This window comes from Jaculus jaculus, chromosome 10, assembly GCF_020740685.1.
Source record: "Jaculus jaculus isolate mJacJac1 chromosome 10, mJacJac1.mat.Y.cur, whole genome shotgun sequence".
In the NCBI taxonomy this organism is placed as follows: Eukaryota; Metazoa; Chordata; class Mammalia; order Rodentia; family Dipodidae; genus Jaculus; species Jaculus jaculus.
The window spans coordinates 24,217,453-24,233,536 of NC_059111.1; the positions used below are offsets into that span (position 1 = coordinate 24,217,453).

At 41.9% G+C, this 16,084-nt stretch overlaps 2 protein-coding genes across 3 annotated transcripts in view; both read left to right on the forward strand.

Moving 5' to 3' along the window:
• Scaper (S-phase cyclin A associated protein in the ER) overlaps positions 1-16,084 on the forward strand; it is a 424,329-nt gene that overhangs the window by 242,697 nt on the left and 165,548 nt on the right. The window lies entirely within an intron of this gene.
• Positions 11,730-13,017, forward strand: LOC101609759 (small glutamine-rich tetratricopeptide repeat-containing protein alpha-like). The gene is given in 2 exon segments (XM_045160232.1): positions 11,730-11,959; positions 11,962-13,017. Coding segments are annotated over 2 exon segments (927 nt in total). The 5' UTR covers positions 11,730-11,772; the 3' UTR covers positions 12,702-13,017.

Sequence of the window (16,084 nt, forward strand, 5' to 3'; positions counted from 1 at the left end):
ACACACACACACACACACACACACACACACACACACAGAGAGAGAGAGAGAGAGTGAGAGAGAGAGAGAGAGAGAGAGAGAGAATGGGTACATCAGGGCTTCCAGCCACTGCTAATGAACTCCATTCGCATGCGCCCCCTTGTGCATCTGGCTAACGTGGGTCCTGGGGAATCGAGCCTTGAACTAGGGTCCTTAGGCTTCACAGGCAAGCGCTTAACCACTAAGCCATCTCTCCAGCCCAAGGAGTTGTCTTTTAATATGTGACCTTGCGCTTCTCTCATGCAACTTTCAACATTTTCCTTTGTTTTATGTACTTAGTGTTTTAACTACAGTATGATGTAGGGAGAGTCATTTCTTGTCTAGTCTGTTTGGCATTCTAAATACCTCTCTATAAGAATGGCCATCTTTTTCTGTAGAATTTGGATATCTTCTTCTGTTATTTTGTTAAATATATTTTCTATGTGTTTACCTTGAACATTTTCTTCCTCTCTTCTATGCTCAGGACCCATAATTTGATCTTTTAATGATGTCCTATAAATCTTATATATTCTATTCATACTTACTGTTAATGTCTGAATGTTTTGATTCACCTACCTTGTCTTTTAAGTCCTGATATTATCTTCCACTTGATCTAGTCTATTCATAAGGTTTTTCATTGAGGTTTTTATATTTTCCTTATTGAGCCTTTTATTTGCCAAATTTAAAACTACTTTTGACAATTGAATTCTCATTCATATTCTGTATTGACGTACCTATTTCACTCAGAAGTTTTGATTATGTTCTTTTAAAATTCATGTTGGGACTTGTTTGTGTACTTGTTTTCATTAATCATTCTTATAGTCCTTCATTTGAATTCATTTTTATTTCATCTGACATTCTCATTGGAATCTATTATATGGAGTTGGTAATTTTCGAAGGAGTCATGTTCCCTTCATTTTTCTTGTCTCCTGTTTCTAGTTGGGAGTTTCACATTTGAGATAGATTATTTATTGAACTTTTTAAAAGCTTATGTTCTTTCAGTGTAAGTATTTGCAGTGGTCAGGTGGGGTTGGGTTGTAATACGGTTCAGATGTTGTTTCCCCCTCTTGACTGGCATTGTAGCTCAGTAACTAAACCCTCACTCTGCCTCTAGTTGTACTCAGAGTAGGATATTAATTGGTGAAACAACTACACCTCCATATGTTCCCTGTGAAAATACATAATGGCAATTAAAACCAATTGGCTCTTCATTTTCAATAGTTTTGGGGGAGTAAAGGAATAAAGCTAGCATGGTGTATACTAAGATAATAGTTACATTGGGTAGGAATGAAAAACTAATAAACTCAACAAACTAATGATTTGTATTATAGCTACATAGTAAAAGTGAAAATGGTAAATAGAAGGGTAAAAAAAATAAAGATAAAGGAGGAGACATGGTAGCTTCAGCTAATGTAGAATGACAATAGAGAGGTAAAGAAATACAATCCGACAACGTAAACAGCATACAGAATGTTAGGCCAACTAACTGCAGGCTAATCTGTTTTCTTTAGAAAGACTACCAAAAAGAAAATGGAGTACAGACAGAGAGAGCAGGGAAGAACAAAACTGATCCACTAAATTCTAATGAGATATTAAGTGAGGAACGTACAAGAGTAAAGGAAAGAGAACTGGGTGAAGGCACAGAATCGACATGCAATCCCTCCTCTGTGAACAGGTGCTGGACCCTTACTGTGTGGTCCCTTATATGAACATGATGGCCAGGCCTGCTTGTGCACAGTTTGTATGTGCACAGTTGCCAGACCTGTTTTTCTGTGGTCCACAGCAGTCTGTGGTCAAACCAGACTTCTACCTCATGGAACATTGCACATTGTAATGCATGCCCCCTCACCACTACCTAGAGGTATTTGGCAAACCAAGTGTTGTAGTTATCTTTGTTGTTTTTAGAATAAGACACATGATCAAAAGCAGCTGATGGGAGTAAAAGGTTTCTCTTAGTTTATAATCTCAAGAGGAAGCTTTGTGATGGCAGGAAAAGATGGGCGTGTGAAAACTGAACATCATTCCTTGCCACAGCACCAGCAGAAAGCAGCCAGAGTGAGCTGAGTTCAGGCCATATGGAGTTGGCTGAAATATCCATGTGCACATCTCCAGCAACACGCCCCTTCCGTCAAGACTCCTTGCCACCAGCTAGGGATCAAACATTCGGAATGTATGAGTGTAAGGAGGACATCCAATTCAAACATCACAAATATCAGAGTGTAGTCTCACGATGTTTGAACTGTGCATGGAAGGCCCTTTTCTTCTAGAACCCTAGTTACTACCTTGCCAGGGATCTTTGAGAAGGGTTTATCACTGATGCTCAGGTGAAATGCAGAGAGGAGAGGGCCCTCTCTCTCAGTGTGGGATTTCTGACGCTTTGTTTGTCTTGAGCCTTAGCTCTGCAGTTGTACTCACTTGCAATGGAAGGAGAGTGCTTCACAGTTAGGACTGAGCTCTCAGGAACGGACTCTGGGTTCTCATTTTGTTTTCCACTTTCCTTTTTTCTTTATATTTGAAAGTAGTAATTTTTCATCATCACCCATTTTGTAGGATAGTTGATGGCTCCCATCCCCACATGGTTATTCTAGCAGTTGGTGGTACATGGGTGTCATCCACCATCTTCAATAATAGTAAATTATTTTTAACTATTTTACTCAGAAAAAGAGGGAGGGAGGGAGAGAAAGAGAGAGAGAGCATAAGAGCAAGCATGCCAGGACCTCTAACCACTGCAGACAAACTCCAGACATATGCACCACTATGTGCATCTGGCTTATATGGATACTGGGAAATCAAACCTGGGTCCTTAGGCTTTACAGGCAAGCACCTTAACCACTAAGCCATCTCTCCATCCCTAAGTTTTTTTTTAAGTATTTACCTGAGAGAGAGATACAGAAATAGGTAGGTAGAGAGAGAAAGAATGGGCATGCTGGGCCTATAGCCATTGCAAATGATCTTCATATGCATGCACCTCCTGTGCATCTGGCTTACGTGGGTCCTGGGGAGTCAAGCCTGGGTCCCTTGACTTTACAGGCAAGCACCTTAACTGCTAAGCCGTCTCTCCAGCTCCCTAAATTATTTTTTAAGTGTGATATATATTAAGTAAATTAGTCTGACTTTTACTCATGTCTTCATGTGAATTTATTTAGACAATGTATATTAGATATATAAGCTTACATAGAAATTTTCAGCTTAAAAGTTCTGATATTCTATTTTAGTTTGAAGTTGTTCTCACCACTCAAAGGCTATCTGGAATATGATAGCTGTATTTCCTTATAGAATAGAGAAAATTAATAGATTTACTTAACAAAATACACATTCTGAGTAGAATGCAGTCATCTCTGTGGGCATCTGATAGTTTTCAAAGCTTAAGTATTTAGGGATGCCAGATGAAGCTTAGAAAACAGAAGCACACCGTTATGTAGAAATTAGGAAATTGGGGCTGGAGAGGTGGCTCAGTGGTTCAAGGCACTTGCTTGCAAAACATGATGGCTCAGGTTCACTTCCCTAGTGCACACATAAAGTCAGATGTATGCACAAAGTAGCACATGCATCTAGAGTTCATTTGCAATGGCTGGAGGTCCTGGCATGCCCACACTCTTGCATTCTTTCTCGCTCCCTCGCTCTTATAAATAAATAAAAATATTTTTTTAAAAAAGAAATTATGGGGCTGGAAAAATGGTTTCACAGTTAATGCACTTGCCTGTAAAGCCTCAGGACCCATGTTCAGTTTCTCTCCAGATCTCACATAAGCCAGACTCACAAAGGTGATGTAAGCATAAGATCATACATGCGCACTAGCTGGTGCGAGCATCTGGAGTTCCTTAATAGTTGCTGAGGCCTTGGTGTGCTAATTCTCTCCCTCTTAAAAAAAAAAAAAAAAAGAAGAAATAGAAAAAGAAATTACAGATCTTGAGACATGGCTAAATGGGTAAGGCATTTTCCTGCCAAACCTAACAACTCAGGTTCACTTCCCTGCTATCCACATGAAGCCAGATGCTCAAAGTGGTGCATGCATCTGGAGTTCATTTGCAGCTGCCAGAGGTCCTGGCATACTCCTTCTGTCTGTCTGTCTGTTTCTTCTCTTTCTCTCTGCTTGCAGATAAGTAAATATATTTTTTAAGAAATTACAAAATTGTTGGTCATCCTTGAACTATTCTGGGGACTCTGCTTTTGATTGGTTTGATATAGCCAGCCATGGAAGCTTGGCTCAAAAAAAAAAAAAATCTTAACTTTCATCTACAAAATTCTTTAGAGAGCAATACATATGTTATGGCCACAGGAATCCTTGTAAATCCAAATTAAGGAGAAATTTAAGTAGGAATTACTGTTTCAAGGACATAGCAACCAATATATGATTTTAATTGGAAGAACAATTGCCTTTCTTAGAAAAAGTAGTATATCTTCTGTTGTTCCTTCTATTTTAGTCCTGGATCTTTTCTATGGAGTCAACACTATTGAATTGTGGTAACTAATTAATGACAAATGCAGTATAATCTGTCCAAATTTTAGTCCTTAATATAAATATCCAGTAGTCACTGTTTACTCACCATGATTTCATATTAAAGTTGAAATTATTTTTTAAAGTATATTTAGTATAACATTACAAAGTCATTAAGGCATGCTTTCTCTACTGTCTTGTTTGGGCTCTAGAATGTGTGACTGGTGTATGACTATTTGGCACTTGTGTACCCACTTGGATACTGTGAGAATCTTTTTTTAATTTTTATTTTTTAGAAAGCATGCAAGGGAGGGGTGGGGGGAAGGAGAGAGTTGGCCCACCATGGCCTCAGCCGCTGCAGTCAAACTCCAGATAATGTGTGTTACCTAATGGTTATGTGTGACCTTGTGCTTGCCTCACCTTTGTGCATCTGGCTTTCATGGGACCTGGAGAGAAGTTGAACATGGGTCATTAGGCTTTGCAGGCAAGCACCATAACCGCTAAGTGATCTCTGTAGCCTGTGTGAGATTCTTTTTAAGCCTACTTGACCAAACTTAACTTTAAGTTATTTCAAGGAGGGTGTTATGATTCTCTGCCAGACCAATTTGTCTTATATGTACAAGATACTTTTAGGTCTGGAGAGATGGCTCAGTGGTTAAAGGTGCTTGCTTATAAAGCCTGATGATGCAGGTTTGATTCCCTAGTACCTACGTAAAGCCAGATGCACAAAATGGTGCATGCATTTGGAATTCATTTGCAGTGGCAGGAGGCCCTGGCACACCCCTTCTTTCTCTCCCTCTCTGTTTGTAAATAAAAATATTTTTTAAAAAGTTACTTTTATTTTTAAAAGTTAATTTTTGATAAATTATCTCTTTCTTCCAGTCAGTAACGAAGCCCAGTTCTTTCAGATGTTCATATAGCCAGCCAGTATTCTCCATTTGAATTGTCTGATAATTAAACTCTAATTTTGTCTTGTTTTTCTCTTACTCCTTTACATTCTGTCTGTCCTTTATATAGTTTAGCCAGAACTACTTTTAAAGGAAATACCTGGTGTATGACTCCCTGCTTCAACTTCTCTTCACTGTAGGGCTAGGGAGATAGCTTAGTCCATAAGTCAGTAAAGTGCTTAAGTTGTAAGCATGAAGACCTAAATTCAGTCATTGTAACTCATATAAAGATGGCAGGCATGGTGATGCAAACTTGTAATCCCAGTACTAGCGAAGCAGTCAGGTAAATCCCTGGAGCTCTCTGGCCAGCCATTCTAGCCTTGTTGGCTAGTTCCCCACCAATGAGAGACCTTTCTTCAAAATGAAAAAAATTAAAAGGTGGGCCCTGTTCTTGAGGAATGACACCCAAGGTTGTCTGTTGGCCTCCACATAACCTGCTCATGTGTACACACACACACACACACACACACACACACACACGTGTGCACGCATGCACGCACGCACGCCCGGGGGGGGGGGGGGATAAATAGCCTGCAGTGTGTGTTCTTTATTGATGAATGCAGAGGTCAGTGCAGAAAGTTTAGTTGTGTAGGTTTTGTTGTTGTTGTTGCTGTTGCTTTCTTTAGATTTGGTCTTCTAAAGTACCCTGTGTGTGTGTGTGTTCCTTATATATTTGAAATGATAGATTGTTAGCTGAATTTATGTGGCAAAAGCCTATTTATATATGAATCAAGACAGTGAGTTATAAAATACACCAAAAGCAATCCAGTAAGACTGCAGAGAATATACATGTCCCTACTATGCAAAATGACCACCTCAGTGTATTGTAGAGCACATCATTCTCTCATCTGATAGTGTCAAACTTTGATAAAGGAGTTAGATCATTTTCATTGTAAAATTCTTAGATTCTACAATTCTTTATGACTTTTACTAGTCATTCTTAGCTACTTACGTAATGGGCCTTTCCCAAGCTTCAGTAGCTTTTGTGGAGAATGTACAATGTCCCACGTAGGTTCATATATTCGAATACTTGGTGTTCAGTAAATTAGCCCTTGTTGGGAAGATTATAGAGCCTTTAGGCACTGGAGCCCTGCTTGAGGAAGTGTCACTGGGGTTGGCCTTGAGGTTTTACAACCCAGCCCTACTTGCTGTTCATTCTCTACTTCCTAAACTCCGCTGAGAAGTGACCCACTCTTTTCCTGCTCCAGCCAGCCATGCCTTACACTCCACAATGAACTTGACCTTCTGGAACTGTAAGCCAAAATAAACTCCTTTCCTAAGTTGCTTCTGGTCAGGTTCATAGCAACAAGAAAGTAACTGATACAGTATTCTTCCTCTTAGGAATAATACAAAGCCATCTCTCTTTTTCTTCTTTTCTTTGCACATATATGTGTGGGTGCACATGTGTTCACATGCATGGGGAAACAAGGGCTGGACTTCAATCAGTCTTCATGTTATTCTTTAAGAAAGGCTCTCCCCAAACCTGGAGCTCTGATTTGGCTAGACAAGCTCATCAGGGATCCTCCTGTCTCCACCTCCCTGGTGATGGGATTTCAAGTGTGTTCACTATGCTTAACATTTTATGTGGGTGCTGGGGGTCTGAACTCAGGTCCTCATGCTTATGCAGCAAGCACGTTACTGACTTAGCCATCTCATTAGCCCCTGTGTAGGCATCTCTCATCCACAAGTTTATGGTTCATCATGTTCATAATGCTATCATCTATCTAAAGAAACTTTCCAACCTTAACGTTTTACACAACTACACTCACTTCACACAGTTTTTGGTTCAGTTAAACAATTTTGGTTTCAGTGCATTCTGTACAGAAGGGAAATTTAGTATGGTGGCTAAAAGCTCAATTATAATGTCTGACACATCTGAGTTTGACTCCCATATCAGTACTATGTATTTAATCATAAGCAAGTTACTTACCTCCTCTGTTTTAATTTTCCCCACGTAAGTGGGACTAGTGGGAATAATTGCTATGTTAACTATGCTGTATTGTGATATTATATAAGACAGTCTGTTTTAAAATTTTTATTTATTTTAGAGAGAGAGAGAGAGAGAGAGAGAGAGAGAGAGAGGGTGGCAGAGAGAAAGAGAGAGAGAATGGGCACTCCAGGGCCTCCATCCACTGCAAACAAACTCCAGATGCATGCATCCCCTTGTGTATCTGGCTTCTGTGGGCCCTGGGGAATTGAATCCTGGGTCCTTTGGCTTTGCAGGCAAATGCCTTAACTGTTAAGCCATCTCTCCAGTCCATAAGACAGTCTTTGTAAAGTAACACTTAACAACACTTGACCTTGTAAAAACAGCACACAGCCTGACCAGAGAGCTCCAGTGATCCTTCTATCACAGCCCTCCTCATCCCTGGGCTAAAGGCAGGAATTCTCCCCATCCTCAGAATTCTTGTTTTACTTGGGTTCACATTTCATTTGCAGTTCATTCAATGCCTAATAATAAATATTGTAACAGACTTATTTATTGTTTTTGTTTCTGATACATGGTCTCATGTAGCCCAGACTCACCTCAAATTCCCTATATAGCTAAAAATGACCTTGAATCTCCTGTCTTCCTAGTGTCAATCAGCTCCTAACATTAGACTTTTAATGTTCTTAGAGAGATATATCCTGGGGGCGGGGGGAACACACATTTTTTTTTGAGATAGGGTCTTGCTGTAGCCCAGACTGACTTGGAATTCACTATGTAGTCTCAGGGTGGCCTTGAACTCACAGTTATCCTCCTCCCTCTGCCTCCCAAGTGCTGGGATCAAAGGCATGTGCCACTACACCCAGTTCTCATTTTTTGTTTTTTTGATTCTTTTCTTTTTTAGATTTTTTATTTTATTTATTTACTTGCAAGCAGAGAGTGAGGGAGAGGAGACAGAGAGAGAATGGGAGCACCAGGGCCTCTAGCCACTGATGCATGTGCCCCCTTGTGCATCTGGCTTACATGGGTAATAGGGAATTGAACCTGGGTCCTTTGGCTTCGTAAGTAAACACCTTCACCGCTAAACCATCTCTCCAGCCCTATCCTGGGTTCTTTGTGATATCTTAAAGCTGTACTAAAGTATGGTTCTCTCATAAATACTTTATTTTAGCTGAGGGTCTACCTACTGATCGTAATAGTCTCAGCTTTAATATTACTTCCTCAAAGGGAATGTTTCTTCACTAATATCCACATTGTGTTTGGTCTTCCTATGACACTCATGAGCACTCCTGTATCTCTTCATAAGACCCATTGTTCTTAATGCAGTCACTCCTTCAGTGGTCCAGAAAGGCAGAAGCTGCACCAGTCTTAGTAATTGTGGTTTTACAAGAGCTTGACATCTAAACCTACCCGAACTATTGAACTCAGATAGCTCTATCTTTCTTTCTCTCAGTACCGGGACCCATGTGAGCCCGATGAACAAGGAGGCGCATGCATCTAGAGTTCGTTTGTAGTGGCTAGAGGTCCTGGCATGCCCATTCTCTCTCTATTTCTCTCACTTTCTCTCTCCCAAATAAATTAACAAAAAAAATTTTTTTAAACTAAGCCCAAAATATAACCTTTGTTTCCTTAAGTTGCCTTTTGTTGGATATTTGTTTATATCAATGAGAACATAACTAATACACAGTCTAACCAAAAAACAAGGAATTCTGGGTTTAGTGAGAGACTCTGCCTCATGGAAATAAGGTGGAAGAATGATAGGGGATGCTCAACCTCCCACATACATCTTCACTACGTGTGCATACCACTTGCACATGCGTGTCCCTCCAAAAACAATAAAGAAAAGTGAGAGTTCTTAACAGTCTGCTTATTTAAAGCAAACAGAGCTCAAAAGAGTCATGAAACTTAAAAGAACATGGGGTAGGTACTGACATTCATTTTATGAGACTATTCTAGGTACTTACCTGGAGAAGTGTGGGGGAAATAGAAAATGCTGGTGACATTTATGGCTATTCATTTATTTAACCCTTTCAGTGACCTCTTAAGATGGGAATTAGCCCTCTTTTGAATAAGAACACAGACATCAAGAGAACAAACAACTAGTCTGATGTTATTTGGTTAATAAGTAAAAAAGAAGAGTTGAGACTCCCACGATGGCAAAATTATCACATCAGCTTCATTTTTATGTCCTATGCTGCTAGTCCCTGAACAGTGAGTGAGAGACAGTCCTTGTCTCCAAGCAGCTCACAGTCCAGGGGGCAGTATGGGTCTGGGCTACAGATGGGTGGAAAAGCCTTTCTTTTGCAAACCTTTATATCACATAGTTAGCAACTTTTAAATGTCCTTTCCACCTTACTACCTACCTCCATGAACTATACCATTTCTACTTACCTTTCTCAGATCCCTACTTTTCTTTTCCTCACTGCAAAATATCTGTTCATGTGATCTGCTTAATACTTTAAAATCAATATTTTTATAAGTAAAGTTTCCTTTTAGGATCTTTACATTTCTTTTCTAATGATAACCTTACTTCCCTGTGTTATAGGTATATAAACTTGCATACTGAATTAAAGCAAAAATCGACTGTAGGCTCCAGATTAAATATGTAAATATGAATTGTCAAATTTCTCTTGAATTAGACCTCAGAGTATCCTTTGCAATGGCCAAGGAGATTTATACTTACCTTTTCATAAAGAAGTAAGATTCTGTAGTTCATAATGGTCTTGTGCTCGCTAGGCTTAATGACTCCTTTGAGTTTTGTTTGCCTTAAATAAGCACTTTTAAATGTTTTAGTTCACCTTTAGTGAAGACCTTATTCTGACTAACTACAAGTAACAATACAGAGTAGCTCTAGTGTTAGAATTAACTCTTCAGTAAATATGTGTTCATGTTTGCATTAGCAAAATCAATAAGAAAGAGTATGTGTACTGGAAAGACCCGTCACATAAGAAGGTATATTTTAAAGGAGAACAGAAGTTCAGAATTTATATTGGGCATTTTTCATCCAATACTAAAGTACAACTTGAAGTCCCCCAAACTTTTTTGCCACCTTCCTAAAAGAATCCAATAATGTTATGAATCTTATGTCGCAGTGTTTTTGCCTCTGATTTTCTCTCATATGCCCTTATTTAATGCTTCAGAAGAGAGGGGCCTAAACCAGAGAGCAGACTTCAGATGATTCATCTGGAAAACTGACATTGCCGATCACTAGCCATTTCCTTCCTTGCATTTCCTCTAGACTAAATAAGGAGACACCCGTACTTTCTAGCAGAATCATCCCTGAAGTCAGCAGTGCTTAATTTTCCTGTGCTCTATTGCAAGGCTTTTAACTTAGCTGCTTGGTGTCTCCATCTCCAAAAAGAAAACTAGTAAAGAAAAATGCAATAAATATGGTGAAGGCTTTCTCTGAAGTTGAAGCAGTATCTGTGTTGAAGTTGGAATGAGACTCTACAGAGATGAGCTTGGATTCTGTAGTACCCAGGTAGGAAAGGAAAGGGAGTTGAAAAGGCTCACTGTGAAAAGTGTTGAAGACCAATTGAGGCTGGAGCCATAGGGAACCCATCTTGGACCATCTGGGGTTTCTTCTAACCCTATCCCCACATTTCCTCCCACCTCACCCAAGGTCTGCTTCTCTCCTGCTGTGTACACATTTTCCATCCATTTCCTGACAGTCTCAAGTACTGCACCACCAGTGAAAAGAACTACTCATATTTCAGTCCCTTAGAATCTGAGCTCTCTCTTTTCCTTTTTTATTTACTTGTGATGGTCAGACTTACAGCCCTTTACATTTTCTGAGCCTAGATTCTTTCAAGAATGTCTTTAAGCTGCTAAGAGATGCCAATATACAAGCACTCAGAATCCTGCCTTTAATAATACCTTGTCTTCAAAACAGGATTAAGCTAGATGTAGTATGGTTTTCCAGATTCCACCCTAGAAGAAAAGAGGACATCAGTAGGACAAGTGGGAAAATCCAAGTAAAGACAGTGGTATATGGTTAAGCATCTATAGTACCAACATATTTTTTTAGTTTTGATAAATGCATCATGAATGTATAAGAGGTTACTATAAAGTAAAACTGGGTAAAGACTTGCAGAAACTCTCTATTGTCCCTGTAGCACCCCCCCCCCACCTTTGTTGAGGTAGGGTTTCACTCTATCCCAGGTTGACCTGGAATTCACTATGTAGTCTTAGGGTGGCCCTCCTGAGTGTTGGGATTAAAGGCGTGTGCCACCACGCCCAGCCCTGTAGCCCTTTTATATATCTAAAATTGTTTTAAGATTTTGCTTAATAACAATTTAAACAAAACTTTGGAAATTTGAGTATTTAGTAATAAAAAAATGTGTAAGAGGTGGCGCCGCGGTGCGCAGGCGCAGCCGTCGGTGGTCGGGGCTCGGTCGTCTGAGAGACCCTGAGCAAGCCTGTGTGGCTCCTCTGGCCTCAAGATGGACAGCAGGAAGCGTCTGGCTTATGCAATCATCCAGTTTCTACATGACCAGCTGCGGCATGGTGGGCTCTCATCTGATGCACAGGAGAGCCTGGAAGTTGCCATCCAGTGCTTGGAGACTGCATTTGGAGTGACAGTGGAAGACAGTGACCTGGCACTGCCCCAGACCCTGTCGGAAATTTTTGAAGCAAGGAGATGCCACACAGCCGGAGGAGCTCCGACTGGACGCCACCTTCTGAGGAGGACTCAGCAGAGGCAGAGCGCCTTAAAACTGAAGGCAATGAGCAGATGAAGTTGGAGAACTTCGAGGCAGCTGTGCACTTGTATGGAAAGGCCATAGAGCTCAACCCCGCCAATGCCGTCTATTTCTGTAACAGAGCCGCAGCCTACAGCAAGCTGGGCAACTACGTGGGGGCTGTGCAAGACTATGAGAGGGCCATCGGGATTGACCCAGGCTACAGCAAAGCCTATGGCCGCATGGGCCTGGCGCTGTCCAGCCTGAACAGGCATGCAGAGGCTGTGGCCTACTACAAGAAGGCCCTGGAGCTGGACCCTGACAATGACACGTACAAGTCCAACCTTAACATCACGGAGCTAAAGCTGCGGGAAGCACCGAGTCCTACAGGAGGCATGGGTGGTTTGGACATCGTTGGCCTACTCAAGAACCCAGGCTTCATGACCATGGCCTCGAACCTGATGAGCAGTCCTCAAGTGCAGCAGTTCATGTCAGGCATGATCTCCGGTACCCACAATCCCTTGGGCACACCAGGCAGCAGTCCATCACAGAATGATCTGGCCAGCCTCATACAGGCGGGTCAGCAGTTTGCCCAGCACATGCAGCAGCAGAACCCAGAGGTGATCGAACAACTCAGGAGTCAGCTGCATAGCCGGACACCAAGCACCAGCAACGAGGAGCAGCAAGAGTGAGAGACCCCACATGGTCCTGTCCCTCAGCCACTGAAGTCTCCTGATGTTTTTACATTTCCTCATCGGGCTGGCTGCCCAAGAGAGAAACAAAAGGAAATTGGACCCACATGTTAAGATGGACTTGTATCCCCCCTTTTTTCTTCACTCTCCTGTTTTGTACTGTATTGGTCCCAGACCCTCCTGGAGAAGAGCCAGCAGAGTGCAGGTAGCACTATTTCCCCTGACCCCCAGCAGCCCCAGTCATCGGTGAAGTCTTTTCTAGAATCCCAGGGCTGCCACCAGGCCACTTAGTGAAGCAATGGGTGGGACATGAGCCATAGGACACATGGTTCCTCACGATCCTTCCTGAAGCCCTGCCCCATTGGAGTTGAACTCTTGGCCCCTTGGGAATCGCTCACTGCCAGCCCTAGCCAGGTGCCAGCATCCCCTGGACCCCTGATCACACATGATGAACTTGGGTTGCAGACTCAACTCCTGCCTTACAGCGACCTAGGTCATGTCTGACCCATGCTCTGTGATGTCCTCCAGCCCCACGCATGACAGCGTGTCTTTTTCCCCCAGCCTCTTCCCAGTCTTCACAGCCATGCCTCACCTGTCCAGCCTTGCTCTGCTGTCAGCCCTGGGCAGAGGAATCTAGGGACATCTAGGCCTGTCTGTGTCCCTTCTGCCATCCTTGAACCCATGAACATACAAGAAGGGAGTCCTCAGAGGGCTCTCCCTCATGTTTTTTTTTTTTTTGGAGCGGGGGGGGGGGGTGTTAAAGTCTCCCTTTCAGCCCAGAAATGGCCACCAGAGCTGCTTCCATGTTGCCAGGCAACCACTGTCCCCATGACTGCGAATGATGCTGGTGATGGGAGGCCAGCGCATAGGACAGCTGGACTGACAGCGTGTCTTGGTTGCTTTTCAGGCCATGTGCCTGGTAGTTGCCAAGCTGTGTGCCATAGGTAGCCAGTAGGAAGAAGGGCCCGGCGCCTGTATGCAGGCAGGACATGCTCAGCCGGGCGCAGACTACGTGGGAAATAAATAGACATCATGACTTGTCAAAAAAAAAATGTCCAAGAGGTCAAGCAAAAACCTGTAGCCATATACTAGATTTTCTCCCTGTGTTCATGCTTAAGCCTTTCATACATTCAGAAGTTAGATGGACCTAGGTTTAGTCCCAAGTTCTGCATTTATACCTGTTTAAATTCGGGCATTTTTACCTGTGTAAATTTGATTCCTGTAGGACTAGTTTTCTTAGCTGTGTCACCAGGATATTTACTACAGCTTTGCAAGATTGTCCTAAGAATATGGCCCAGGGCCTGCCACATGGTAAGCTGCTAACATCTTGCTCTCAGTAGCTCTCCAATTTGGTATTCTGAGGAAAGTGAAATTTGTATTCCTATTTTCATTCCTTAAAATTATTCTTCTTGCCAGGCATGATGGCGCACGCCTTTAATCCCAGCACTTGGGAAGCAGAGGCAGGAGGATCGCCGAGAGTTCAAGGCTACCCTGAGAGACTACATAATAAACTCTAGGTCAGCCTGAGCTAGAGTGAGACCCTACCTCGGGAAAACAAAACAAAACAAAAAATATATTCTTCTCTCTCCTAGGGATGTAAAAGTGTCTGGACCTTACTTGTTTTTGACAATAGGAAACAAAAGGCCTCAAATGAGTGTAGCAAATTGTAAGCATAGTTGGCTAACAGGTCCTACAGTTAGCCTTATTTTTTTTAGCTACTCCCTTCTGGACTTGTCCCTTCCAGGCAGACTTGAGACTACAGTCTGCCCTCCCTGGCCCTCTCCCACAGTTCCTAGCTTTCCTACATGTACAGCTAACTGGACTTTTCCAAGCACATGGATGTTTCTGAGCCTTTTCTTTCTCATTGTCGATGTGCTTTCCCTCCTCTTAAAAGAGAACATGTAGTGTTAAGAGTACCAGAAATGAGACTGTGCTTCTTCAATTCAGTAAATATTTATTGAATACTGACTTTTTGCTATATCCAGTTTGGAACAAAAACCGTTAGAACACTTAGTGCATCATTTGCAATTGGTAAATAATCTGCATGATGTTGTTTATAATTAAATAAATAGGAAGATCAGTAAAGGAGTGCAAGTGTTGTAACGGAGAGAAACTGGCTTCTATAGGAATACTCTCCTCTTCCTCATTCTCTCTGGCTCAAGCAAGCAGAGCCTGGGAGCTGCTGGGCGCAGAAGAGTTTGTCTGTGTCACTGGCTCTTACTGATATCATCTCCTTTTCCCCCAGAAAACTCTCCTGAGTCTTGTGGTCCTGAATTTGTTTTGTTTCATAGATTTAGAACATGTAGGACCTTTGAGTTATAGGGACAGAGAAAGAAGGAATTGCTTTGGCAAGACTGTTCTTAGTACTTTAAAATAGTGAGTAGACCTCGAAGTTGGGAAAAGTGGGAGCATGAAGGAGTTGTACAAAGAAACATATAATTTCTTAACTTGGGTCTATTATCCTTTATTTTGATATAGTAACTAAGAAAACTGTCCACGTTGACACCAGTTGTGCCTTTCAAAAGCTAGTAAAAATACTCTTCCCTTCTTTCTTTGTGCATGCACTTCTGTTTACTTCCTTTCGTTGTTGCATCTATCTCGTATCACATTTATTTTTTGAGTCCATCTCTCACTAGACTGAGTGCTGGGGCAGTTTTGGAGAATGTGTTGGTTTGTATTGATTGTCAACTTGATAGGACCACGAATCACCTGTAAGGAATCACCTAGATTAGGTCGGCCTCTGGGCATGCCTGTGAGGGATGATCTTGATTAGGTTCATTGAGTTGCGAAGATCTACTTTAGCTGTGGGCAATACCATTCATGGACTGGAGTCCCAGGTTGTATTAAAAGGAGGTACCTGGGCTGGAGAGATGGCTTAGTGGTTAAGCGCTTGCCTGTGAAGCCTAAGGACCCCGGTTCGAGGCTCGGTTCCCCAGGTCCCACGTTAGCCAGATGCACAAGGGGGCGCACGCGTCTGGAGTTTGTTTGCAGAGGCTGGAAGCCCTGGCGCGCCCATTCTCTCTCTCTCCCTCTATCTGTCTTTCTCTCTGTGTTTGTCGCTCTCAAATAAATAAAAAACAAAGAAAAAAAATTAAAAAAAAAAAAAAAGGAGGTACCTGAGCACTAGCATTCCTCACTCTCCGGTTCCTCACTTTGGGCTGAATGTAACCATCTCAGATCCAAGCTCCTATGTCATGCCTTCCTGAAGGATGGAATATAACTGGTAATGGTAAACTAAAATAAGCCTTTACTCCCTTAAGCTGATTTTTGTCAGGTATTTTTCAAGCGACAAGAAGGTAACCAACCACACAGAGAGGTTGAAGATAAAGAAGAGAAAAATAGTTACATTCTGATATTATGAATGTTGTTGGCCTATAATGAAC